The sequence below is a fragment of the Panicum virgatum genome, chromosome 3N (genome assembly GCF_016808335.1).
Source record: "Panicum virgatum strain AP13 chromosome 3N, P.virgatum_v5, whole genome shotgun sequence".
NCBI lineage: Eukaryota > Viridiplantae > Streptophyta > Magnoliopsida > Poales > Poaceae > Panicum > Panicum virgatum.
Genome location: NC_053147.1, coordinates 18,481,615 through 18,507,836, shown reverse-complemented (window position 1 = coordinate 18,507,836; position 26,222 = coordinate 18,481,615). Strand labels below are relative to the sequence as shown.

General features: G+C 45.4%; 2 protein-coding genes across 3 annotated transcripts; both read right to left on the bottom strand.

Annotated features, from left to right (window-relative positions):
* Positions 1-60: 60 nt before the first annotated feature.
* LOC120664819 lies at positions 61-3,309 on the bottom strand. 2 transcript variants are annotated; one of them, XM_039944171.1, is made up of 3 exons: positions 2,888-3,255; positions 2,682-2,757; positions 61-559 (listed from the first exon to the last, which is right to left on the bottom strand). In XM_039944171.1, the coding sequence occupies exons 1-3, from the start codon at positions 3,107-3,109 to the stop codon at positions 423-425; spliced, it is 435 nt and encodes a 144-aa protein (XP_039800105.1). In that variant the 5' UTR covers positions 3,110-3,255; the 3' UTR covers positions 61-422. The 2 variants fall into 2 exon arrangements, with proteins under 2 accessions (XP_039800105.1, XP_039800106.1); XM_039944172.1 differs by lacking the exon at positions 61-559 and adding an exon at positions 1,867-2,539 and having other exon boundaries at positions 2,888-3,309.
* A 2,501-nt stretch (positions 3,310-5,810) lies between these two features.
* LOC120664817 (protein MLN51 homolog) lies at positions 5,811-11,781 on the bottom strand. Its single transcript, XM_039944168.1, has 11 exons — positions 11,102-11,781; positions 9,958-10,060; positions 9,473-9,879; positions 8,675-9,366; positions 7,649-7,763; positions 7,252-7,374; positions 7,086-7,138; positions 6,910-6,955; positions 6,637-6,808; positions 6,317-6,399; positions 5,811-6,223 (listed from the first exon to the last, which is right to left on the bottom strand). The coding sequence occupies exons 1-9, from the start codon at positions 11,608-11,610 to the stop codon at positions 6,781-6,783; spliced, it is 2,076 nt and encodes a 691-aa protein (XP_039800102.1). The 5' UTR covers positions 11,611-11,781; the 3' UTR covers positions 5,811-6,223; positions 6,317-6,399; positions 6,637-6,780.
* Between the last annotated feature and the right edge of the window lie 14,441 nt (positions 11,782-26,222).

Genomic DNA, 26,222 nt, shown 5'->3' with positions numbered 1-26,222 from the left:
CTATGGGCTTGACATGGCCCCGGATTCTGTCCATGGGCCAGTATCCAAACACACATGAACTTCTCGGTAAAAACATCATTCTTTTTCACTTCATTTTATTTTATTTGCAGAGAGAGAGAGAGAGAGAGTACAGGCCATTCACTGCTTTGACAGTGCACCGCAATCTGTACAGCCCGTGAGATATCAGATATCAAACTCCCCCCTTGTGACACAAGTATACCAGCAACACCAGTACAAAGCTCGCCCTACAACCGTCCCACTCAGCTTTGAGGAAACGCTGCGGCCTACTGCAGCCGCGATAAAAGCGAGAGTCTTAGCGCGAGGCGCGAGCTCGACGAGAACTCGCCGTATCTGCTGTGGGTTCAGGCCATGCGTGTGAGAGCTGCCATTGCCATCATCTTCAGAAGAATGGATCGGTCAGGTCAGGTGCGCTGGGGCCCGGCCATCCAGAGCTGCGCGAACTTGACCTTGGAGACGCTCTGCAGCACCTCGAAGGGCGTCACGTCCCCCTTCACAACCACCTTCTTGCTCTCCAGGTTCACCTCGAACCATGTCACGCCTGCAGGCACCAATAGACCAACATGATACGGACTTTTATGCCGTACAATACGACCATATACTACTGTCTGAAAATGACTCGTATAAAAATATCGGACGGTCGAGATTTTTCTATAGCACAACAACATTGATTAGTAGTATAAAGTAATATATATATTTGCAGTATAGGTAGTATAAGAGTAATATGGGAAAAATCATTTCAGTACAAGGTTTCACCCCTGTTGCAACGGTCTAAAAGTGTTGCAATATGCCAAAAATAGTTGCAATAGACAAAATTGTAAAAAATATAAAAATATTCTTAATTTGTATTAAGTTACTAATGATAATTTCACATCTTCTAATGAATAGTTAGATCTTTTCTATACTACGTACTACCAAATGGTAGTATTGTGTTTGTGTGTCGTAAAAGAGGTCATGATATAACACTGTTGCCTTTTCTTCCGAGATCGATCCGATATCTTCCGGATAAAGCCTAGTAGTGGAGTAGTAAACGTTTAACAGGGTGCCCTGCGCTCTGAAGAATATCTACTGGCAAATATTTGGGCAATGGATGTGGATGTGTGATGCCGATGCGAGGCAATTCAGATTCAGACATGTGCGCAGGACGAGCATGTGCCTGGCGGCGGCGCCGGGGAACAGGGTAAGGGGCTACCGCGCGCTACAGTGCCAATGACAGATCAGCGAGCGGTGGTGACGAGACGACAGTTGCAGTGAGCGCTTGGGGCCCCGGCCCCAAGCCCAATCGATCGACCGCCAATGGCCAAGCCGCCAAGGCATGTGTCCGCGAATGGCGAGGCACGCGGCGCGATTTGATCGCTCCCGAGACCACGAACTGGTGACCCTGTGACTTGGCGTGAGCAGCGGCCAGCACCCAGCAGCATTGGTACTGGATGGTATCATGGTACAGTGCTGCCACAGCGCCACTGCTGTATGCGTATACACTGGTATCATACGGCGGCAGCCGGCAGCATTCAATGCAACTTCTCCAGACCAATAAATGCCGATCTCCTCCCAGCAGCGCCATCGATTTGATCGAGATGAACAGATTGCGCCGCTGAAGATATGCATGGACGCGTGATAGATTGACAGCCGGGATCAGGGTTAGAGATACAGGATTCACGCTGTGTTTAGTTCCAAAATTTCTTTCTCCAAATTTCACTATTCATCTATCACATCAAATCTTTTACCTCATGCATGCAGCATTAAATATAGATAAATAAAAAAAACTAATGGTATAGTTTTGATGTACACGACGAGACGAATCTTTTGAGCCTAGTTAGGTCAGGATAGGACAATAATTACCATAAATAAACGAAAAATACTACAATGTGCTACAGTGTCCGATGCGACTTTTTTTACCACTATTTTACGGATCTAAACACAGCGAGGGGTCGCAGCCAATGCAGTGGAGCGCAGTGTGCAGGAAGCGCAGGCAACGCAGTGCAGCGTACCATGCGTCAGCAGCCTCGAGTGGTACGGCTTTTTTCCGGTGGACATCGCGGAAGAAGAAAGACTCTGCAGCCTACACGTTTATGCAGCACTTGGAGACGAATAGAGGACATCTGATGAGGTCTGCAGGGACGAAAGGTATGGTTTGTGTGGGAATGAGAATAAAAGCCCCCACCCTTTTCATTATAACACCTAGATTTTATGGTCGGGTTGACTAGGTGGGGCGTTCTAACTTGGTACCAGAGCCGAGGTCCTGGGTTCGATCCCTCCCGACCACGCATTTCCACTGTGCGATTTCCCTGGTTGCGTTCGTTGAGATCGAAGTGCTGAGACCGGACAGGTGGCACAGCCCCGCGGCTCGCCCGGCTCGCACGCAGTAGGGGGAATGTTGGACTGAGGATAAAAGCCCCCACCCCTCCCACTATAACACCTGGATTTTATGATCAGGTTGGCTAGGTGGGGCTTCTTGCATTGGTTCGAAATGGGTGGAGAAATTTGGCTGTACACCGAAAAGGGGCTCTGGTTTTGCTACCTGACAAGTGACGAGAATAGCATGAATCTGGAGCTCAGTTCAGTTTGACTGGCAAATAAAGGAGCGCGACTTTGGTGGTAGTAGTTAAGACGCCCTTGCTGCATTGCAGTTAACAATAAGGAGATGGGGATTGGTACTGTACCTTCCATCTTGGAGATGTGCTTGTGAACCTTCTTGGCGCAGCCGTTGCAGTGCATGGCCACCCTCAGCTCCACCGTCTGCATCACACATCAACCGTGTATAGCAAGACCACCCAGAAAAAAAACACACACACCCCAGCAGACAAGCACTCGGTTGTGAGTTGTGACATTGCCACACTGCAAACTCATGGCGGTGGAGAAGCAGTACCTTGGGCTGCAGGTGGAAGCCGAGCGTCCTGGTCCCGTCGACGAGGTCCCTGAGCCGCAGCACCTGCTGCTGCCGGCGGCGACCGCTCGCCACCAGCGCCTCCCTCTCGACGGCCGCGTCCTCCTCGTCCTCCAGCGCGCGGACGCACAGGCAGCCGCCCGCGCACTGCACGGAGGAGGTGAAGCAGTCCAGGACCCTGCCGATGCGCAGCCGCCGCCTCATCGCCGCCGTGCCCTTTACCTCCTAACCCCTTTCACTCCCACACTCTACTATCTATATACGAGCAAGGCAGGCAAAGGCGTCGACGATCTCTTAACGTGGATGGGAGAAGCAGATCTAGCTAGCCACTTAGGCTTCCTCCAACGGGGCCCTGTAAAGCGCCCCCCACCTTACGTAGGGGGGCTTTGGGGGGAGCGAGCGGTCCAACGGCTCCCCCCACAGCTCCCTCTGTATATGGGAGAGTTGAAACTCCCTCCATATATAGAGTGAGTTTCAACTCTCCCTATATTTCTAATCACACCGTTTTTTCATGATATTAATCTCGTTTGAGCCTCGTAACATGATGATAATGCGTATTATGATAGTACAAATATTGTATGTTTTTTTAAAATTAAAAAATAATAAATAAATAGTTAGTTAATGAGTGATAGTATATAGAGGGAATAGATATGGGGGAATGGTTGGAGAGAAGGAGTTATAGGGGGAGGAATCTTTTGAAGAGAGGTAGTAAAATATAATAAATAGTATATTTGAGGGAGTTGGATGGGGGAATGATCGGAGATAGCCTTATGCGCAAGGTAAATGAAGGCTGCTGGGTGCAGCGGCCCTGGGCGCCACCTCTGGGCTCTGGCTCCGCTGCGGCAAGGGATCAGCGAGAGGCTGGTAGGCCGTACGTACGCGAGGAGTAGGTCAGTGGCTAGACCTACCCCTATCAGGTACCAACAGTGGCCCTGTTTGATTTTTTAATGAAAATAGTAATATTTTGACCGATAATTATAGTGTCAAATAAAGTCAGCTTACAAAACTAACTTTAGAACCCTGCGCTAAGAACCCTAAAGATTCTAATGAAGTCTTTGCTCATGTGATTTGAGGATGGTTACTGTAGCATCACTGTAGCTAATCATCGATTAATTACCGTCATTAGATTCGTCGCGAAAAGTTATACCCATCACTGAAGAGGTTTTGCAAATAAACTTCATTTGGTCCTTCATGCGGAGGCTAGAATATCCGTTCTAGAAAATCTAGAATGGAACCAAACGGGGCAATGCCTGCTCCATCATTGGTTGCAAAATTCAAAATTACAAAACTATCACATCGAAAGATAATCTTACATAAATAACAAACTGCATAGTTTGTTTGTAAATTGCGAGACGAATCTAATGAATCTAATTAGACTATGATTAGACACTAAATTGCTACAATAACTGCTACAGTATGCATGTGCTGATAACGGATTATTTAGTCTTAATAAATTTGTCTCATAGTTTACAGACGAGTTCTGTAATTATTTTTGTGATTAGTCTATGTTTAATACTTCAAATGTGTAAAGATTCTATTTCAAAAACTTTACACCCGCAACTAAACGAGGCCTTGGTCTCGTTTGTTTTTTTTTAAGTAGCTGTCACACAACCAATGTTCGGATGTCAATTCAATTATTCAGATACCAACTTAATATAAAACTAATTTCATAAGTCGTGACTTAATCACAAGACGAATATATTAAGTATAATTAATACACGATCAACAAATAGTTACTGTAGCAATTAGTGATTAAATTATGGAATAATTAGGCTTAATATATTCGTCTTCTGATTAAGTCACGACTTATGAAATTAGTTTTGTGATAAGTCTATATTTAGTACTTCTAATATTAGCCTAAACGTTAAACAGTGAACGGTCGGTCACCCACCGTTTAGCAAATAGTCGGAATGCATGGCCGTTTAAATGGTCTTTTTAAACGATCTAAACAACTTTACACAGCTAATTGGTCTACACGGCTACCCATCGAGTAACGTTTACACGCCGTGTAAACGGTGTAAACGATCGTGTAGGCAAACGAGTACTTCTAATTGGTGTTTAAACATGCAATGTGACGAAACATATGACTTAAACTTTAAAAAAAAAAGCAAACCAGACCGTAGTCATGTTATGTGTGTCCGATCAGCTTACGAGCAAAGGGATTAAGGGCGACAGCTAATTTTGCAGCTGGGAAAACCCCCCCAAGGGAGACAAGCTGCCGAGCTCTCCATGTGACAATATGCCTGCATAGTTGTTCGACCACTAGATGACAATGTCTTGGGAAAGCTCAATCATTGGTTCTGAAGAGCGATCATGCAGTGATGCAAGTGAAAGGCCACGTCGCCCATTGGCTGGCCGGATTGTTTGTTAAGATCCGAGAACCAGAAGCGAAAGGGAGGGACCCCGAAATGGCTAGGCTAATCGAGTTTCTACCCCACGGGCTGGGTTTGCATCCTCGTCTAAGATCCAGTGCAGGTGCTGGTCCTGCTTCAAAGCAACGGCATAGTCGCATAGACAAAGCTTGATGCTGTGGGATCGGAGGACGGGGGACGCGCACTGGTCTGGGCACTGGACCATCACACACACAATCCTGTTGGATTTGCCAGGGATACGGGATGGCTCTGTTCGTTCTGCACTCGTTGGAGTAATGCAAAGGCCGTACACGCAGTGAACTCAATCAAAGCCTGATTAGTTCTTAAGAAAAAAATTGCATTAGTTCTTAAGAAAAAAAAACATGCATTTGTGGCACCATGCTTCCGTGACCCTGACAGACCTTATTCAAAGAGAACGTGCCTCCATGAACTCGCAAAGCCATGGGCAGGACAGCTCGTCTCTAAGCACCAGGACAAGGTGAGCATGTTCCAAAAGTGTCAGTATCAAAAAAAAAAAACACGAGCGACAACTCTCCAGATGAGCGTAACTATAGTAGCCTTTCTCATGGCCTAGCATCTCAACATACCCTTTCCCCTCGGATGCCAGGTGCCTAAAGTTACAGGCATCCAAGAAAGATCAGCCACCAGAAATCATGCAACTATGTATAAGCTATTAAAACATAAAACTGTCGTGGAAAATATTGAATGCAGTGGATCGGATAACAAGTTTACAGGTACATAGACACCATGGGTGCAAAGTCGGTCGCGGTCGAGTCCTATGAGCCAAGAATGCAGGGACGAGCAAGCACAAACCCAAGTAACATGAAACACGAGCTTTACAGAACAGACAACAGAGACCTCGTGATTTCCGGCATGACCATCACGCTTATAGCAATGTGGCAAACACTTGATAATGTGGTACATAGAGTACCATGTACGATCTCACCTAACAATGTAAGTCACCAAGGTCAGATAATGTTAGTTTGCATAAGGACCAAGGACTCAATCACTTGAAATGCCAACAATGTGACGAACTCACCTAATAATGTAACAACCCCAGTCCATAAGAATAGTCACAGCAAATGACCATAGTGAAAGTTTGGAGACCTTCAGCTGTCAAACCTGCACATATGCAGTGTCGACTTTGTCAGAATCAGTAACAACCAACAGCGTGGATAAACACTGAAACCAGATCATAAGCTCCTCGAATATAATATCTACACTAAAAAAAATATTATCTCAGACCAGGTCCTTCACTACTTCACTGAGACTTAACTGTGAACAGAAAGTTATACAACAGAATTTTTCAGAAGTCGAACCATTACAGGATCTGCGGCTGTGCAATAGAAGCAGATTTACCTGGCATTTTTGGGATACAAGATAGCCCAAAGTGCTAGACATCAGACAGTGAAATATTGCAAGGACTCGGGAAGGCCTGGATCTTGCACAGGTCTTAGACCCAAAGCAGACGAGTCCCCTCATTAATTACCACCATCACTATGTTCATTGGCCAAAGTTCATCTCCGAGTATCTTCAGCAAAAAGTGGAATGTTGTCAACACATAGTATTAAAGCAGAGAGCATACAATTAGCACATCACATATAGTTTGTTATTTATTACGACTTAACGTACCGACGAGGTTTATTTTGGCGTTGACTGGGTTCATCACCTGCAACCTCTGCAAAAGGGGGAAGGTGTCAAAACATTTCTAGGACACAGCACAGGTGAGGCCAAGCTACAAATATAACTTAAAACAAATACTGGTACAGAATAGTCAAGTAGAGCAAAATGGAATCTAGATCGATTACCTGTTATATCTTGAGACTTCAACAGAGAAGAGGCATTACTTGCACTAGGATCTCTGCATACAGGAGATGCATGATGAGGCAGAAAGAAGAGTAGCCATCCTCGTTTAATAACATGAAATTGAAATCCAAAAATTGCATATTACATTGGAGCATCAGACCAAAATACCTAATAGAAACTGATGAAGATGCTTGTTCAGATGTTCGGGGGTAATAGCCTCCATCAACAGCTATATATGGTGAACCGTAAGGTGCTCCTAGAGCTCCAGAGGCACCGGTCAATATTGGCAGCCTTATGTCATTAGAATATATATAACAAAGAGTTAGTATCTGTGCATGCTAAATAAGAGTACAATATCAGAACATTCAGCTGATAAATACAATGACATCACTCAGTTTGAGCAAGTAGTATGTAAATGTGCAGTAAAAATTAAGATTTCTTTACCACCCTGATATGAATGTACAATGATGATACTTCACGTGGTTAATATCAGTACATACTCCCCACCCCCACCCCCCTCTTTCAACATATAAAGAATGCCAACTTAATACAATAAAGTCCTTACCAAGTCATTTCAGAATTTCTGAGACCAAGTTGTTGTTGAGACACAAATCCTGGCAGAGCCATACCAATTGAAGGAACACCAGGCCCAACTGGACGCTGACCTCCAAACTGCATAACTGTATGAAAGAAACGAGTTCATAGTTGGATTGATGAAGCATATGCATAAATTAAGTATGGAGAGGAGATGGCAAGCAACTGAATGATGTGTTCACACTCCGTGTATTAGCACCCATTTACCAGGAAATGGTAACCCGATCCCATAAGAGCATCTCCAAGAGTTTGCCATATTTTACTTGGCATATCTTGTGTTTTGCCAACTTCTAAAAAGATATGTCAAGTAAAAAAAGAGCTTATCTCCAACAGTTTGGCATAATTCACTTGCCAAATCCAGATCTAACTTACATCAGGAACCCTGAGAGAGAAACAAAATTATATTTATGCCCTTCCACCTCTTGAAAACTTAAATCATGAACCCTTCTCTGTTATTTATTTCTTTTTTCACCCTCCCACCTGACTAGAAACCACGATGCCACGCGCTGAAGGCTGGTTTTTCCCAAGTTGCCAAAAATTGCCAAGTCTTTTGCCAAACTGTTGGAGGGGTATTTTTAACGTTTTTGCCAAAAATCAAAGATGGCAACTCAATTTGCCAAACTCTTGGAGATGCTCCAACACCATGGAATTGACCTAAGATCTGGCATAAACATTTTTTTTTGAACTTTGCAGCTTGTCACAAGATTGAAAAATCATTTGACTCCACTTCTACCATCATTATGTACATAAAAAATGCTTTCTTTTATGGCTCAAGTAGTTCATTTCTTTGATATGCTTCGCAGAGACACAAAACTGGTACACGTCAAATGAACTTCATGCTATTCTATTTCTCCCTATAATGCACAGTAGACTGTGCCTAGTATCGGTTAAGAACTAAAGTCTTTCATATATTTATATTCTATTCATTTGTCCTAATCTATGTTAGAGTTTATCACTCTGTCATTAAACTTATATTATACTGAATGGCAATACAAACCTGGCAGCAGTGCTGGGGTACCATGGAAATTTTGATCACCAAGTGTAAGGCCCATTGCCCCTGTAGCGCCAAGAACATGAGCTCCTCCATAGAGAAAAGAAGTATGCTCTTCTCCTTGGTCATCAGGCTGCCCCTTAACTGTTAATCGAGAATCAAATTTGTTTGATCCGCTGGGTGAAGAAATGTCTGAATCATCACTCAAAACTGCTGATGTAGGTTGTACAGATGACATTTTATTGCTATTGCTGAATCTTGCACCAAACATCTGGGCAGGCATCCTGGGCACTGATTGTGTAGGTGATTGAACTGGATTTTGTTGAACAACTGGGCGTTCAGTCTGAACATAATCTCTGTTGGCTTGATTAGCGGCTATAGGAAATGGACCATTTGATGACAATGCAACCGGATGCAGTGCAGGTCTATTCATTCCCTTCATAGCAGCTTCAACATGCCCAACTGATGGAACAAAGGCCTTCCCTCTCAATAAGGTACTACTAAGTTGTGCATTGCCTCCTTGACTAACTGGGAATTCTTGATTGGATGACCGCGAAGGGTAAAATGGTGGTGAAGCCGAATTCAAGTTTGAGGCAATGGTTTGCCTAATTGGATGAACTTGTTCTGGTCGAGAATTTGATGTTTGGGCTTGGTTTTGTCCCAAGGTATTTGATGAAGTGTCTTCCAGACTCTGAGATCTGAAATGTGATATAAGTATAACATAAACAATGCCACCATTAGTCATATATATATATAATATGAAAAGGTGATAAGATACAGGGCTGCTCAAAAAAGAAGACTCACTTATTATTTTGCATTGAAGTTGTATCAGTTGTACTTCTCAAACGTGGTTGATAACGCTTGGAGCCTCTTCCTCGAGCTACTCTTGGTGTATTCTTTTGACTTTTAGCATCACCATAGTAAGTGTGAGATTCTTTGGGAACAGTGTCATTATTTCTGACATTATCATAGGGAGCACGAGATGGTTTTGGAACTCTGTTCTTCCCATTATCGTACAAAGCATGTCGAGCGTTCTTGGTGTTCTCATGGTAAGAATAAGAATCCTTTGGAACATAGCTGTAATTCTTGCTACTATCATGATAGTATGCTCGAGATCTGTTGCCTCTGAAGTTACCATGGCTCATACCACGAGTTCTACCACCAGGTCCACCACCACATCCTCTAAAGCGACCTCCCTGATTTCTTTTTGGCTGAAAATACAGTTGAAGAAACAGCAACTTGTTAAGAAAAGATGCATGCATAAATACAAAAGAAGCCGTAACACTTACATTTTCACCATGAAAATCATGTGCATCCATCTCATCAAATCTGTCATGGACCCAGGCTTGATCCTCTTTAGGACTCCACAACTTTCTACTGTTCACTATCCTCCTACATGGGCAAGATGGAACTATTAAACATCGATCATAATCTCAATCATACATATCAAGCTTATATGATCGTGCATCACATCAACATTCCATATGTCAAGGTAAAACATTCATGCAAACAAAACTGAAGTTCTCTAGTCCGAGTAAGCCCAGCGCACAGTTCGTCCACCGGTTAGGCCACCTTTTGTCATCAAAAAAGAAAGTTACAATATATAAAGTATCAATTTTTAGATGCTACAATAATATGATATAAACATTCCACAAGAGAAATCATGTAGATGCCTCATGTGCCCACTTCTAGAATTTTTTTTCCAAAGTTCCCATCCATAACTTCACTCCATTAATATCATCCTTACCACGCACATTAAAATTATTAACTACTATGCTAAGAGCTAGAATGATTCAATATTTCCATTGGTTAAACGCAAGACACATGGTTTCAACTCCAAGCTTCACATCACATTTACCTTGTTTCATAGTTACTCTTGTATCTTTTCACGCTAACTCTAGATCACTATATAAAACAAAAGAAAGTTCTTTAATGCCGCATCATGACTCAACTTTTTTTTGCCCCATGCTCTTTATATGGGAATTTTTTTCTCTGTGTTTATATAAGATAACGAAATGCCATAAGTAACGGTTGTGCATGCACAAGTTATGGCCACCGGTCCTCCGGATCATGCTCAACATGCATGGCACAGTGCATACTCTTGCTATTTTCATGTCCTAGGTAAATGCATGGAAATTAAATAAGTCAGCTTTATCACATGTTTTTTTTAACAAACTGAAATAACATTTCTCGTAATCCTTTTGCATTTTCACAATATTACTCATTGAGTCATTGGTCAACATAATGCAGTCTTTGGATAACCTCAGATGGAACAAACTGAAAAGGGTTGTAGTTAGCTGCAGATGAAGTAGGCTAACAAAGTAACAATGCAACTAAGTAAACTAACAAGTGCATATCATGGTCCAATTCTCATATCAACTGTGGAAATAATACTAGCAGGATAAGCAACAAAATTGGAGGAAAGGCCAGAACCTTTGACGGCCACGGCCACGGCCACGTCCCTCCTGGAAGCGGTCATCGTGCATGTAGAAGGCGCCGCTCGTCGGCACGGCGTAGGGCTCGTTCCCCATCTTCTCCTCCTCCTCCCCTGGCGCTGCCTCATCCACCTTTTCAACTTTCCCGTCCCCCGCCTCGCCCTCCTCCTGCCCCGCTGCGGCCACCGCCTCGGAAGCCACCCTCCGCCCCCCGCCACCCCCTTCCTCGAACTCCTCGTACATCTCCTCCTCGTATTCCTCGTACTCCTCCTCGCCATCATCGTAGGCGCCCTCATCGTACACCTCGGGGGCGCCCTGCCCGTCGGAATCCGCGTCGGATCCGGCCTTCCTTCGCCTCAAGGGCGTTCCCCCGTCCTCATCGTCCTCCTCCCCATCGTCGTCGCTCGCCGCGTCGCGCCGCCGCAGAGCGGGCAGGGGCGCATCGTCGAGGTCGCTCTCGTACTCCTCCTCCCCAGCCTCCGCCTCCGCCTTCTCCCTGTCGGCCATTGTTGGGAATCAAGAGATCGCAAGGTGGATCACGCGATTTTGGCGAGGGAATTAGGGCTCCGGAAAGGATTCGACGGAATTCGGAAGGTTCGAGAGGCTTCCCCGGGTTGTTCTGCTTCGTGCGGGTGGTTTGCTATCCAAGGGAGAAGAGGTTTGATCAAAAAAAAAAAAAAGGAGAAGAGGTTGGGCTGTGTTGTTTAGTTCCGCGAAAAATTACTAAATTTTTAATTAAAGCAGATAACATCGAATCTTATGATATATATATGGAGTATTAAATATAATTAAAAAATATAATTTTGGTTGTAAATGACGAGATGAATCTTTTGAGACTAATTACTCCATGATTGAACAATAGTTGCCAAATAAAACCGAAACGTGCTACAACAATTTTTTTGCGAACTTTTCACGAATTAAACACACCCTAGATGAGATTAAAAAGGGTTTAAAACCATTAGACTGTCCAAATCCTCCTCAAATTGAAGATGTTGTCCTTACCGGACACTGCAGGAGGGGCCCTCATTGGTTTCTGCGGAGGCTTACTGTCCGCTCATCATAATCTAAATGCATCCTTTAAAATCAATATTTTTGTATTTTTGTCTGGTCACAAAAATTCTCTATTTTATACTAAGTTTCTCTATACACATTCATCCTCTATATCAACTACCACCAGCAGGTCCCATGTGTCAGATTTTTTTAAGGTTAATTGGATCCGTGACATTGTAACTTTGCTGGTTTTGAACGGCACCATTACTATTCGCAAAACTTTGCCACTGCCATTACAATTCATCTGATGTTTGGAATACACCATTATGTACGTCTGACGTCGTGTGGAGCCCAATTGCAGACGTACGAACGCGTCTCCTCCCCTACCGTATTTCCGTATCCCTTTTGCCCCCCGGACTCCTCTACTCGCACGCCGGTCTGCAATCCTGCTCACCTGCGGGCGGGCCCCCTGCTCATCGCCGGCCGAGCGCGCGGGTCGGCATCTGCGTGGAGCGAGCCACGCCGCCGCCGGCAGAGCGTGCGGCGCGGGCGTCCGTGTGGAGCGAGCCACACCGCCGCCGGTCGAGCGCCACCGTCGATGGAGGATGGAGAGTACACGCCCACTCCACCTCCAGTGGCTCCACCCGCGCCAACCGCAGCCCCGCGCGACGGCGCCCTTCGCAGCCCCCTCCCCCGTGCTGCCTCTCCGTGGATTCTCGCGCGGCGGCCGCTGCTTCCTCGCATCGAGCGAGCCGCGCCGCCGCCGGCCGAGCGCCCGGGCGGGTTAGGAGATCGCCGCCGCGGGAGGCCGAGGTGCTGGAGGCTGCGGCCGAGCTCGCCGCGGTGTGCGCTGCCATGAATGACGGCGGCGGCTTAGGGATGCTTCGGGACGGCGGCGGTGGCCGCTGCTTCTTGCACAGCGGCGGCGGTGAGAACAGGCGGAGTGAAAGCATCTAGGCCCCTAATTCGAGTTTTGGTAATTAATGACAACGGTTTGTGGATTAACGATTTCATTTGAGATGATGAGTATAGGTTGATTCACGGATGAAAGATATTTGGTTGTGAACGTATGGAGTTTTGGAGATGATGAGCAAAGCTCGGGCACAAGGCAAAGGTATAAAATAGGGCTTTTGCATTTTACCGGTCACAGGGCGTTTAGTGGATGAAAAGTGACCGGATTTGTTGGATAGTTAGCCGTACTATCAAGAGGGGTTGTGTACTCATGCTTGACGGGTCTTTAGTGTCATTTTGCTCAAAATGTCTAGTTGCATGCATGAGGGTTAACGGCGTTTTGAAAAGATTCGAAATAGACTAAGTTCGAGAGCTTACTGAGTAACGGCGGACAGTCCGCGCATGAGGGGCGGACAGTCCGCTCCCGTTCCAGAGAGCTTGCAAAGGCTCTGGTGGGCTAGCGGACAGTCCGGCCCAGAGGGGCGGACAGTCCGGCCCAGAGGGGCGGACAGTCCGCGACCATTCCAGAGAGCTTGCAGAGTCTCTGGTGGGTTTGCGGACGGTCCGGCCCAGGTGGGCGGACGGTCCGCCACTGTTTTTCAAATTTGTACCAGAGAGGATGTTTCTCTGGTCTGGGCTCAAAAGTTAAACTGCGGACGGTCCGCTCATGAGGCGCGGACGGTCCGCCAGGGCTTAACGGCTAGTTCTGACATGCATTTATTGCACTCTGACTCACTGGTTTATAATGGCGGACAGTCCGGTTTTTGAAACGCGGACGGTCCGCGACTTCGCAGAAAAGAGTGTAACGGCTAGTTTTTTGAGGGGTGTCTATATATACCCAATGCCCGGCCATTGGGAGGTCCTCTTGGCCATTTGGATAGCATTCTTGACACATTAGAGCTAAGGCATCCCTCTCTCACACACACTTGCTTAGAGATTGTATTTTTGAGAGTGTGAGAGCTTCCTAGTGCATTGCATCAAGGTTTTGAGCTTTGTGGCATTAGGGATACTTCAAGCAAGCGTCATCAACTTGTTACTCTTGGGAGTTGCCGCTCCCTAGACGGCTTGGAGAAGTGGATTTCGTGGAGCTCCTCCAAGGAGATTGTTGAGGAGCCCCGATTTCGGTTGTGAGAGGTTTTGTGCTCACCTCACCGGAGTGGTGAAGAGTAACTCTAGTGGAATCGAGGTGTGGAGCGGTTCCTTGTTTCAAGCCGGCTCAAGATCAAGAGGTTCTTGATAGAGGAGCGGTTGATTCTTGGAATCCACCTCAACGTGGATTAGGGGTGACCGGCAAGTCATCGACACCACGGGATATATTTTTGTGTCAAGCTTGGTTACTTCTCTTGCTCACTTTGATTCTTGTCTTTACTTTGAGCATTTTACTTTACTAGAGCTTGATTTGTGTCTTGTCACCTTAGGTTGCAAACCCATCTAGAGATAGTAATAGCATAACATAGGGCTTTCCTTTATTACTAATTATATTTCTCTAGTGTTATTGGTTTTAGATTTTAAACCGCCTATTCACCACCCCTCTAGTCGGTGTTCTTGATCCTACAAGTGGTACCAGAGCTAATTACTCCATTAATTGCGGATTTAACCATCTTGGAGTAGAACAATGACTAGTGATCATGGAATTCATGTTGGGAAGCCACCGTTCTTTGATGGGAATAATTATGATTATTGGAAGACTAGGATGTCGGCTCATCTCAAAGCCATGAGTAGAAAGCTATGGAGAGTAGTAAGTGATGGATATGTCATTTTGGACCCAAAGAGTTTGACACCCCTAGATGAGGAAAATGAGACACTAAATGATCAAGGGGTTAATGTGCTCTTTAGTGCTCTTGATGTGAATGAATTTAATAGAGTCAAGAGCCTCACAAATGCAAATGACATATGGAAGAAGCTCATGGAAATTCATAAGGGCACATCAACTGTGAAGGAGGCCAAGTTGTATTTGCTCAAAGGGAATTTTAGTGAATTCACCATGAAGAAGGATGAGAGTATAGCCGAGATGTTCAACCGGCTAAATGACATTGTGAATGACCTCAAGGGACTTGGATTTGAGGTACCGGATGGGGATTTCAACCACAAGTTTCTTAGATGTCTTCCGGAAAGATATGACACAATTGTGACCTTACTTGTAAGGTCAAATGTGAAGACCGCAACTCCCACACAAATATTGGGAGAAATTCTCACCCATGACATGTTCAAGAAATCTCAAGATGAAGCTCATGGTGGAGAAATTGATATGAAAAAGAAAAGTGTGGCATTCAAAGCTCAAGATAGCAAAAATGAAGAAGAAAGTGGGTGCCAAGAAGAAGAATCGGATGAGGAGATGGCTCTCTTTGTCAAGAGATTCAATAGAATGATGAGCAAGAAGAACTTTGGCAAGAGAGGTCAATCATCAAGAAAAAATCCTTTTGTGGACAAGACTTCCTTTAATTGTGGTGAAGTAGGTCATATCATTGTAAATTGTCCAAACAAGAAAAAGGACAAGAAAAATGATGAAAAGAAGTAGAAGAAGTTCATCAAGAAGAAAAAGAATGGCCAAGCATATTTTGTTGAATGGGATTCCGATGCAAGCTCCGATGATGATGATGATGATGATGATGATGATGATGACAAGCCATCCAAGGGAGTTGCCGGGATCGCCATCAAGGAGGCTCCATCACTCTTCTCTACACCACATTGTCTTATGGCAAAGGGTGGTGCAAAGGTACAACAAGATGGTGAACTTGATGAACTTTCATATGATGATCTTATTGAAATGCTTAATGATGCCGATGAATTCATGACAAAAGAAAAGGCTAAGTTGAGGGACTTGAAGTTGAAATTTACTTCTCTTCAAGATTCCTATGAGGAGCTAAAGACTTCTCATGAGAATCTCAAAGAAACTCATGAGAAGCTTGAGGAAGCTCACAACACCTTACTTAGTCATGAAAGAAAAGCAATTTTGAGCATTGGTGTTAGTTGTGATTTAATTGATGATAAATCTTGTGGCTCTAGCTCTACTAGTTCTTTGTGCACCAAAATAGATAACTCATCTTGCAATAAATCTCTCATTATGAAATATGATTTGTTAAAGAAAGAGGTTACTTGCTTGACTAATGATTTGAGAAAATGCTATGATAGTAGAGCAAAATTTAATCATTGTTGGGCAAGCCAAAAGTTCACCTTGAACAAGCAAGTGTTTGGATATATTCCTAAGAAAGGGAAGAAAGCTTTTGTGCAAACCAAAACTACCTTTGTGAAGAGTAGTGGCAAGCCATATTGAGAAAAATGTAAGAAGGTTGGCCATGTTGAGAAGAATTGCACCAACAAGAAAGTCATATCCTTTGATTCAAGTTACATGCTTATGAAAAATTCAAATGACAATGTTAGTGCAAAATTTGTTGGGATACCTATAAATGGTGCTAAAAAGAATGCCATTTGGGTGCCAAAAGTCTTGGTCGCTAATGTGGTCACTAACGTTCAAGGACCCAAGAAAGTTTGGGTACCTAAAAGAGTTACTTCCTCTTTGTAGGTGAATTACAAGTCCGGAGGAAGACATTGGGTGCTTGATAGTGGATGCACTCAACATATGACCGGAGATCAAATGATGTTTTCCTCTCTAGATGAGAATGTGGGTGGCTATAGTGACATCATCTTAGGTGACAATAGCCGGGGCAAAGTCAAAGGAGTTGGTACAATTCCTATCTCAAGCAATCATTCTCTTTCAAATGTATTGTTGGTTGATTCTCTCAAGTTTAATCTCTTAGCGGTTACTCAACTTTGTGATTTTGGATATAAGTGTAGTTTCACTAAAGATGATGTTGTAGTGATTAGCTTGGATGGAAAAGATCACATCTTTACGGGATTTAGACATGAGGATGTATATCTCGTGGATTTTGCTACTAAAGAGGCAAACTTGTCCACTTGCTTATTCACTCAATCATCTTTGGGTTGGTTATGGCATAGAAGGCTTGGTCATGTTGGCATGAAGCAACTCAACCGACTTTTGAAGCATGATTTAGTAGTTGGCTTGAAGAATGTGAAGTTTGATAAAGATAAACTTTGTAGTGCATGTCAAGCCGGAAAGCAAGTTGCAAATACTCATCCCACTAAGAGTGTCATGTCAACCGAGAGACCATTGAAATTATTGCATATGGATTTATTTGGTCCTACAACATATAGAAGTATTGGTGGAAATTGCTATTGTCTTGTGGTAGTAGATGATTACTCAAGATATACATGGGTTTTCTTTCTTCATGACAAGGCCGATACATATGACACATTCAAGAAATTCTTTACAAGGGCCGAAAATGAATTTGAGCTTAAGGTGAAAAAAGTAAGGAGTGACAATGGAAGTGAGTTTAGAAACACAAGAGTTGAGATATAGTGTGATGAGAAAGAAATCAAGCATGAATTCTCAACCAAGTACACTCCGGAACAAAATGGTCTTGTTGAGAGGAAAAATAGAACTTTGATTGATATGGCAAGATCAATGCTCTCCGAGTATAATGTTTCGGATAGCTTTTGGGCCGAAGCAATCAACACGGCTTGTCATGCCTCTAATAGATTGTATTGCCATAGATTTCATAACAAGACCCCATATGAGTTGCTCATTGGAAGGAAGCCAAATATATCATATTTTAGAGTGTTTGGTTGCAAATGCTATATTCTCAAGAAGGGAACTCGGTTATCAAAGTTTCAAAGCAAATGTGATGAGGGTTTTCTTCTTGGATATTCATCTAATAGCAAGGCTTATCGAGTCTACAACAAAACTCATGGCATTGTTGAAGAAGCATATGATGTTGAGTTTGATGAAACAAATGGTTCTCATAATGAACAAGAAAATCTTGATGATGTGAGAAGTGATGGTTTGAGAAATGCAATGCAAAATATGTCAATTGGTGATGTTAGACCAAGAGAAGAAGATGAAGATGAAGATGGTCCTTCTATCTCTATTAGAGTTAATCCTTCAACTTCTATCTCAAATGATCAAGCACAACAAATTGTACAAGATTCAAGTAATGATGATTCTTAAGTACAAGATCAAATTGGTTCATCTAGTGCACCTTCTTCATCAACTCAAGAACCCATTGTTCCTCAAAGAATTCATCATGTTCTTGCAAAGGATCATCCGGTGGATCAAATCATGGGTGATATTAGTAAGGGTGTCCAAACTCGATCTCGCATTGCTTCATTTTGTGAACATTATTCTTTTGTATCTTTTGTTGAACCTAACCGTGTAGATGAAGCATTGAGAGATCCGGATTGGGTGAATGTTATGCATGAAGAATTAAATAATTTTACCCGGAATCAAGTTTGGGATTTAGTAGAGAGGCCCAAGAATTATAATGTTATTGGCACAAAATGGGTTTTTAGAAACAAGCAAAATGAAGATGGAATGGTTGTGAGAAACAAGGCAAGATTGGTAGCTCAAGGCTTCACTCAAGTCGAAGGTTTGGATTTCGGTGAAACTTTTGCTCCCGTTGCTAGATTAGAAGCTATTAGAATTTTATTAGCTTATGCTTGCTCTCACAACATTAAACTTTTTCAAATGGATGTGAAAAGTGCTTTCTTGAATGGCAAGATTAGTGAACTTGTTTTTGTCGAGCAACCTCCCGGTTTTGAAGATCCGAAGAAGCCAAATCATGTATACAAGCTCTCTAAAGCTCTTTATGGTCTTAAGCAAGCTCCACGAGCTTGGTATGAAAGATTGAGGGATTTTCTTATTTCTAAGGGCTTCAAAATTGGTAAGGTTGATACTACTTTGTTCACTAAAGATACTGGTAAAGATTTGTTTGTTTGTCAAATTTATGTTGATGATATTATCTTTGGTTCAACTAACCCAAGCTTTTGTGAGGAATTTGGTGAAATGATGTCTAGGGAATTTGAGATGTCCATGATTGGTGAATTGAGTTTCTTTCTTGGACTTAAAATCAAGCAACTCAAGGAAGGCACCTTTGTGTGTCAATCAAAATATGTGAAGGATATCTTGAAGAAATTTGGTATGGAAGATGCAAAACCAATCAAGACTCCTATGGCCACAAATGGGCATCTCGACCTAGATGAGGGAGGTAACCCGGTTGACCAAAAGCTTTACCGTTCTATGATTGGTAGTTTGCTTTATTTGACCGCATCTAGGCCCGACATCATGTTTAGTGTTTGCATGTGTGCACGATTTCAAGCCGCACCTAGAGAATGTCATTTGACCGCCGTCAAAAGGATCTTGAGATACTTGAAATATTCTCCTAATATTGGTTTGTGGTATCCTAAGGGTGCTCATTTTGATTTGGTTGGATTCTCGGATTCGGATTATGCGGGGTGCAAGGTTGATAGGAAAAGCACCTCCGGTGGTTGTCAATTTCTTGGAAGATCTCTTATATCATGGTCATCAAAGAAGCAAAATTCCGTAGCTCTTTCAACCGCCGAAGCGGAATATATCTCGGCCGGAAGTTGCTGTGCACAATTGTTATGGATGAAGCAAACTCTTCTAGATTATGGTGTGAAATTTGATGAAATTCTCTTGTTGTGTGATAATGAAAGTGCCGTGAAGATTGCCTCTAATCCGGTTCAACATTCAAGAACCAAGCATATTGATATCCGCCATTATTTTCTTAGAGATCATGTGAACAAGGGTGATATCAAGATTGATGGTATTGGCACGGATGATCAATTAGCCGATATATTTACTAAGCCTTTGGATGAATCTCGGTTTTGCAAGTTGAGAAATGAGTTAAATATCATTGACTTCTCAAATGTGGCTTGAAAACTAGCACATATGGTATATGGTTCTTTCATGCTCTCCTTGTTTCTTTTTTTCTGAATTTTTGAGGTATTTTTGAGCCATTTATGAGTTTTCATGATTCTACTCGATTTATGTTTGAATTTTTGTTGAAACTTGCTCATATGAGTCTTTTGAAGGTTTTTATGCAATATTTGAGATTTTTGGATTTTTATATGAGCAATGATCCCAAATCGGAGTTGGAATTGAGAAAATTGGCACAATTCTGGACAGTCTGAAATTTGGTACTGCGGACAGTCCGCGGGTAATGGGCGGACAGTCCGCCAAAGGACCGCAGACGGTCCGCCTGTGCTGGGCAGTTTTTACCAGAGGCAGTTTCAGTTGGTTTGCAGTGTAAAAATTTAAAAATCGGACGGTCCGCCGGGATATCGCGGACAGTCCGCGACTGGACAGAAAGGTGGGGTCGGCCAGACTTGACTTATATTGGATGTCCCTCTCACTCCCCTCCACCAAACCGCACACAAACATCAAAAAGGTCTCTCTCTTTCTCTCTCAAGCACGTGGGGGAGACAACAAGGTCAAGCCTTTTTGGAGTGGTTCCCGGACGGTCCGAGCACATCCCCGGACTCTTCTCAAGATTGTGCATCATGTCCTCTCGGTATTTCGATGAATCCCTAACTCTTGTTCTTGGTTTTTTTATTGGAAAGAGTTAGGGTTAGATGCTCCGATCTATTTTTGGACTATGGAATCTTGAAAATACTTGGGGGATCTTATTTCTAGTGATGAGGAGATGCTATAGTTTAATTTTGGTTGGTGGATTTGAATCGAAACTCAAAATGTGGGTGAATCAAAGATGAGGGCGATTTTTTGTTCCTGCGCAGAACAGATGGGTCGCGGACAGTCCGCCTGCTGGACGCGGACGGTCCGCCGTGGTAGTTCATGAACCGCGGACGGTCCGCGTTCAGAAGTGCGGACGGTCCGCTAGTATCAGATTTTTTTTCTTTCAGATCAGTGCTGAATTGAGTTATATCATTAAGGATTGATTCTATGACTCTAGTAATTGCTCTTATGGTTAAATCTTGATCTCAGGCCACCCCGGAAGATCATCAAGGCCACTGCTTCAAAAATTAAGAAGGTGTTGACTTCCAAGAGACAAAGAGACAGTGATGACTCGGACGATGTGAACTATGCTCCAAATGTCAGTGAGATGGCTGCTGCATCTTCAGTGGGAGATGTTGGTGATGAGTCTTCAGAGGAAGATACTGAGGGAGTTGACAATGATGTTACAGATTTGATGGGGCTAGATCTACCTAGCCGACAGTGGACTGCAGAAAGCTATGCAAATGCAAGAGCAGTGGATCAGTTTAGTTTGCCTCGTGACACAAACATTCTCTTCTTCAAAACCGAGGTACAAAAAGATGTTTACTTTGGTCATCTAGTTAAGAAAAATGTATTCAAACATCAGACCATTGACATAGGCTACATGAGACAACAACAAGTCATGACTAATCTAGTAGATAGATTTCAGCAAATGGGGTTAGCTAATTTTCTGCAGCATAGGTGTGATTGGAATGAAACTGTGATACGCCAATTCTATGCCACTCTAGAGATCAATATGGTTGAGGAAACATTTAGGTGGACAACTGACAAAAGAACCTATGGTGCTACATTTGCACAGTTTGCTGAGGCAAATGAATTGGATTATAATTTCATCACTAGTGAGCAAAGTATGAATATTGTGTTAGAAAACCCTCTAGATGAGAATGACTATCCCATGTTCTATGAGCCTGCACATCTTGGAATTGCTAGAACTTTTGGGGGCACTCAGGGTCTGAGGCATCATCCTGCAGTGATCAATAAGATTGCTAGAGTCACATTCATGCCTAAGAGTGGCAACAAGGACAAGATTAGAGGACAATATTGGAATGTGATATCTCATGTCATGAATGGAAATAGGATAAATGTCATTGCTCTTATCATGGATCAGCTTGCAGATTTGAGGCTTAACATGGAGATGAACTTGTATTTTGCTCCATACATTATGTCCATCATCAAAGTTAAGACTAGCTTCAGAGGGTTATGTGAAAGCAAACACACACCTTTCAGGCCATTCAAGAATGACAATGCTTTTCTCTTGAGGCCTCTGACTCCTTTCCCTGGAGATGATATGGATGATGAAGCACAGGGGCAAGATGATAGTGATGATGATGCTCATATGGGAGCAGCTGCACCTCAGCATGCCATGCCACCACCGCATCATCCAGCACAGCAGCAGTGGGCTCCTCCAGCTGGCTATTTTGACCCATACTTTGCATCAATACAGGAGAGCATGTCCTCTCAGATTGCGGGGTTGGCTAGTCAGATGCAGAATCAGATGAACCTCAACTTTCAGAACATGCAGCAGTAGATGTTCCAGCCTATGATGGCTCAGATGCAGGGGTTTCATGAGAGTTTACACTCGGATATAGCAGCTCTTGACTCACGTTTTTAGGATTTGCCCTCTTCTGAGTAGTTTGAGCAGCTTGAGCAGAGACAGGAGCAGCTAGAGCAGCGCTTTGATGTCTTCAGTACAGCTTTCACAGGGTTTACTGACCACTTCTACTCAGTGTTTCCAGCTCCAGTGCCGCCTCCAGAGTTCTATCCGCACCAGCCGTTCTACCCACCGCCACCTCCTCCACCAGCCGTTTGACTTTCTTGGCAATTGATGCCAAAGGGGGAGAAGGAGCTTTGGAGTGCTTGGATCTAGGGGGAGCTCATGGACTTCTTATGGAGATCATTCGTCTTCGGCTTCCGCTTGCCTCTCATGTTTATTTGTGTCTTTGATGAACTCTATTTGAGACTTGTGTTTGGATTTGAACTTTTGGTTTGTATTGTGTGATGAACTATGTGGTTTATGCTACTCTTATCTATTTATGTTCATCTTGTGGTTGTGAGGTTGTGCTAACCATGATAAAGTCCATATCATATATATCTTGTATCTTGTATGCCTCGATTTCCACTTGTAGGGAAAACTCCGTCAAAAGATTCAAATATATATATGTGTACTTGGTATTCATGAAAATTTATATGCACATATCAAGGGGGAGTTCTCTCTACTTATCGAACTTGGTGAATTTATTCATACCATATTCTGAAATTTTCAAGAAAATGAGTAAGTTCTTCCAAAGTTCAATTCCAAGTCCACCTTATGCCTAGTGTATAAAGTTGACTTGAACACTTTTATCACTCCAAAATTTAGTGTTGTCATCAATTACCAAAAAGGGGGAGATTGAAAGCATCCAGGCCCCTAATTCGAGTTTTGGTAATTAATGACAACGGTTTGTGGATTAACGATTTCATTTGAGATGATGAGTATAGGTTGATTCACGGATGAAAGATATTTGGTTGTGAACGTATGGAGTTTTGGAGATGATGAGCAAAGCTCGGGCTCAAGGCAAAGGTATAAAATAGGTCTTTTGCATTTTACCGGCCACAGGGCGTTTAGTGGATGAAAAGTGACCGGATTTGTTGGATAGTTAGCCGTACTATCAAGAGGGGTTGTGTACTCATGCTTGACGGGTCTTTAGTGCCATTTTGCTCAAAATGTCTAGTTGCATGCATGAGGGTTAACGGCGTTTTGAAAAGATTCGAAATAGACTAAGTTCGAGAGTTTACTGAGTAACGGCGGACAGTCCGCGCATGAGGGGCGGACAGTCCGCTCCTATTCCAGAGAGCTTGCAAAGGCTCTGGTGGGCTAGCGGACAGTCCGGCCTAGAGGGGCGGACAGTCCGCGACCGTTCCAGAGAGCTTGCAGAGTCTCTGGTGGGTTTGCGTACGGTCCGGCCCAGGTGGGCGGACGGTCCGCCACTATTTTTCAAATTTGTACCAGAGAGGATGTTTCTCTGGTCTGGGCTCAAAAGTTAAACTGCGGACGGTCCGCTCATGAGGCGCGGACGGTCCGCCAGGGCTTAACGGCTAGTTCTGACATGCATTTATTGCACTCTGACTCACTGGTTTATAACGGCGGACAGTCCGGTTTTTGAAACGCGGACGGTCCGCGACTTCGCAGAAAAGAGTGTAACGGCTAGTTTTTTGAGGGGTGTCTATATATACCCAATGCCCGGCCATTGGGAGGTCCTCTTGGCCATTTAGATAGCATTCTTGACACATTAGAGTTAAGGCATCCCTCTCTCACACACACTTGCTTAGAGATTGTATTTTTGAGAGTGTGAGAGCTTCCTAGTGCATTGCATCAAGGTTTTGAGCTTTGTGGCATTAAGGATACTTCAAGCAAGCGTCATCAACTTGTTACTCTTGGGAGTTGCCGCTCCCTAGACGGCTTGGAGAAGTGGATTTCGTGGAGCTCCTCCAAGGAGATTGTTGAGGAGCCTCGATTTCGGTTGTGAGAGGTTTTGTGCTCACCTCACTGGAGTGGTGAAGAGTAACTCTAGTGGAATCGAGGTGTGGAGCGGTTCCTTGTTTCAAGCCGGCTCAAGATCAAGAGGTTCTTGATAGAGGAGCGGTTGATTCTTGGAATCCACCTCAACGTGGATTAGGGGTGACCAGCAAGTCATCGACACAACGGGATATATTCTTGTGTCAACCTTGGTTACTTCTCTTGCTCACTTTGATTCTTGTCTTTACTTTGAGCATTTTACTTTACTAGAGCTTGATTTGTGTCTTGTCACCTTAGGTTGCAAACCCATCTAGAGATAGTAATAGCATAACATAGGGCTTTCCTTTGTTACTAATTATATTTCTCTAGTGTTATTGGTTTTAGATTTTAAACCGCCTATGGAGTAAGGAGGGGGCAGGGGCGTATGGATACGTCTGCAAATGGACCTAACATGGTGTTAGACGTACATAATGGTGTATTTCCAACGGCAGGTTAATTATAGTGGCACTGGCATAATTTTTTAAGAAGTAATGGTACGCTTCAAACACAGTGAAGTTATAATGTCACATATGCAATTAACCCCTGTTTTTAACCCCCCCTCCCCTCCACCGGTCGCCTCCTTCCCCGGCGTCGGTCGCCTCCTTCCCCGGCGCAGCGCCTCCGCCCCTGTCCCCGGCGCCACCTCCCTCCCTCCCTCGCGGCGTGCAGAGGATCTGCGCGCGCGCCATGGCGGGCCTCCTCGAGCTCCCCGACGCGCCATGGCGGGGCGCGTCGAGCTCCGCCGCGCGCCATGGCGGTCGTCGTTGCCCTCGACGGAGGCTCCGGCGGGCGAGCTCCCCGGATCTGCGCGTGGAACCGAGCCCCCCTCCCTTGCATCCCGTGTCGGCGAGCGGCGGGCCTCGCGGCGGAGCTCTCTCCACGGATCCGCGCCCCCCCTGCATCCAAAGCTAGCGAGCAGCGGACCTGGCGGCGGAGCTCCCTCCCTCCCAGCGCGACACCTCCTCCTCCCTCGAGCTCGGCGGCCTTGAGATCTGGCGGCAGAGCTCCCTCTCGGCCAAGCGCGGAGCCGCGGCGGCGGGCCCTCGTGGGCGGCGGCAGCTCCAGGCGGACACCCAGGCGGTAGCAGATGGCGTCGGCGTCCATGGCAAGCGCACGCGCGGGTGGCGCGCGGGCGGGGCGGCGTGCGCGCGCGACCTCCCTCTCCGGCAAGCGCTCGCGACTGCGGCGGCGCGCGCGCACGCGGACAGCGCGCGGGCGGGGCGATGCGCGGGCCGGCCGCCCCCTCCCTGCTCCCCTCCGACGGCGGCCGCGACCCCCTCCTTACTCGAGCTCGGCCAGAACCGGCGGCCCCCTCCCTCCTAGAGCTCGGCCAGAACCGGAGGCTCCCCTGCTCCGCGCCTCCCTGCTTCAGGCGTTGACCGCGGCCAAATCCAGGTGCCGGCGGCAGAAGCCCACGCGTCGCGCCTCGCTTCAGCCCGCGCCGCCCTCCCCCCCTCTCGCGCGCCGGCCATGGGATCGAGCTCCCCCGCGCGGAGGCCATGGCGCGGCGGCTGTGGAGGCGGCCATGGCGCGCCGGCTGCGGAGGTCGTCGCCGCCACTCGCTCGGCGCCCCTCCTCGCCTCAAGTGCGCGGGGCGGAGGTGTTCGGCCCGCGTAGGCGGAGGGCCGCGCGGCGCGCCGGCGGAGGCTCGCGCTGCGCGGTGGCGCGAATCTCTCCGTCCTCCATCTCGCGCACGGTCGGCACGGACTGCAGGGCGCGGCTGGCCGGCGGCGACGACGGCTCCGCACGGCGCGACACTGGGCAGGGCGGAGGCTCGACCGGCGCGGCGCGACACTCGGTGGGGCGGAGGCTTGACCGGCGCGGCGGCGGCGGCGTACGGCCCTGCCCCTCTCTCCCCCGACGCGAGGTGGTTGGGCGGTGCAGGCCCGTGCCATGGTGGCGGCGTAGCGGGAGGCCACTACCTCTAGGGGTGGAATCGAGGCCGTGTTTAGATGCAAAAACCAAAATTCCAAAAAAAATTTCCGACACATGTATAGAGACTTAAATCTAGACGAAATAAAAAACGTATTGCGA

Coding starts and splice junctions, on each gene's coding strand:
- LOC120664819 (XM_039944171.1), bottom strand. CDS start 3,109: ATGAGGCGGCGGCTGCGCATCGGCAGGGTCCTGGACTGCTTCACCTCC. Junction 2,758..2,887: donor GCTTCCACCTGCAGCCCAAG/GTACTGCTTCTC, acceptor TGTGTGATGCAG/ACGGTGGAGCTGAGGGTGGC. Junction 560..2,681: donor GCACATCTCCAAGATGGAAG/GTACAGTACCAA, acceptor TGGTGCCTGCAG/GCGTGACATGGTTCGAGGTG.
- LOC120664817 (XM_039944168.1), bottom strand. CDS start 11,610: ATGGCCGACAGGGAGAAGGCGGAGGCGGAGGCTGGGGAGGAGGAGTAC. Junction 9,367..9,472: donor ACTTCAATGCAAAATAATAA/GTGAGTCTTCTT, acceptor ATCACATTTCAG/ATCTCAGAGTCTGGAAGACA. Junction 6,956..7,085: donor GAAGTCTCAAGATATAACAG/GTAATCGATCTA, acceptor CCCCTTTTGCAG/AGGTTGCAGGTGATGAACCC.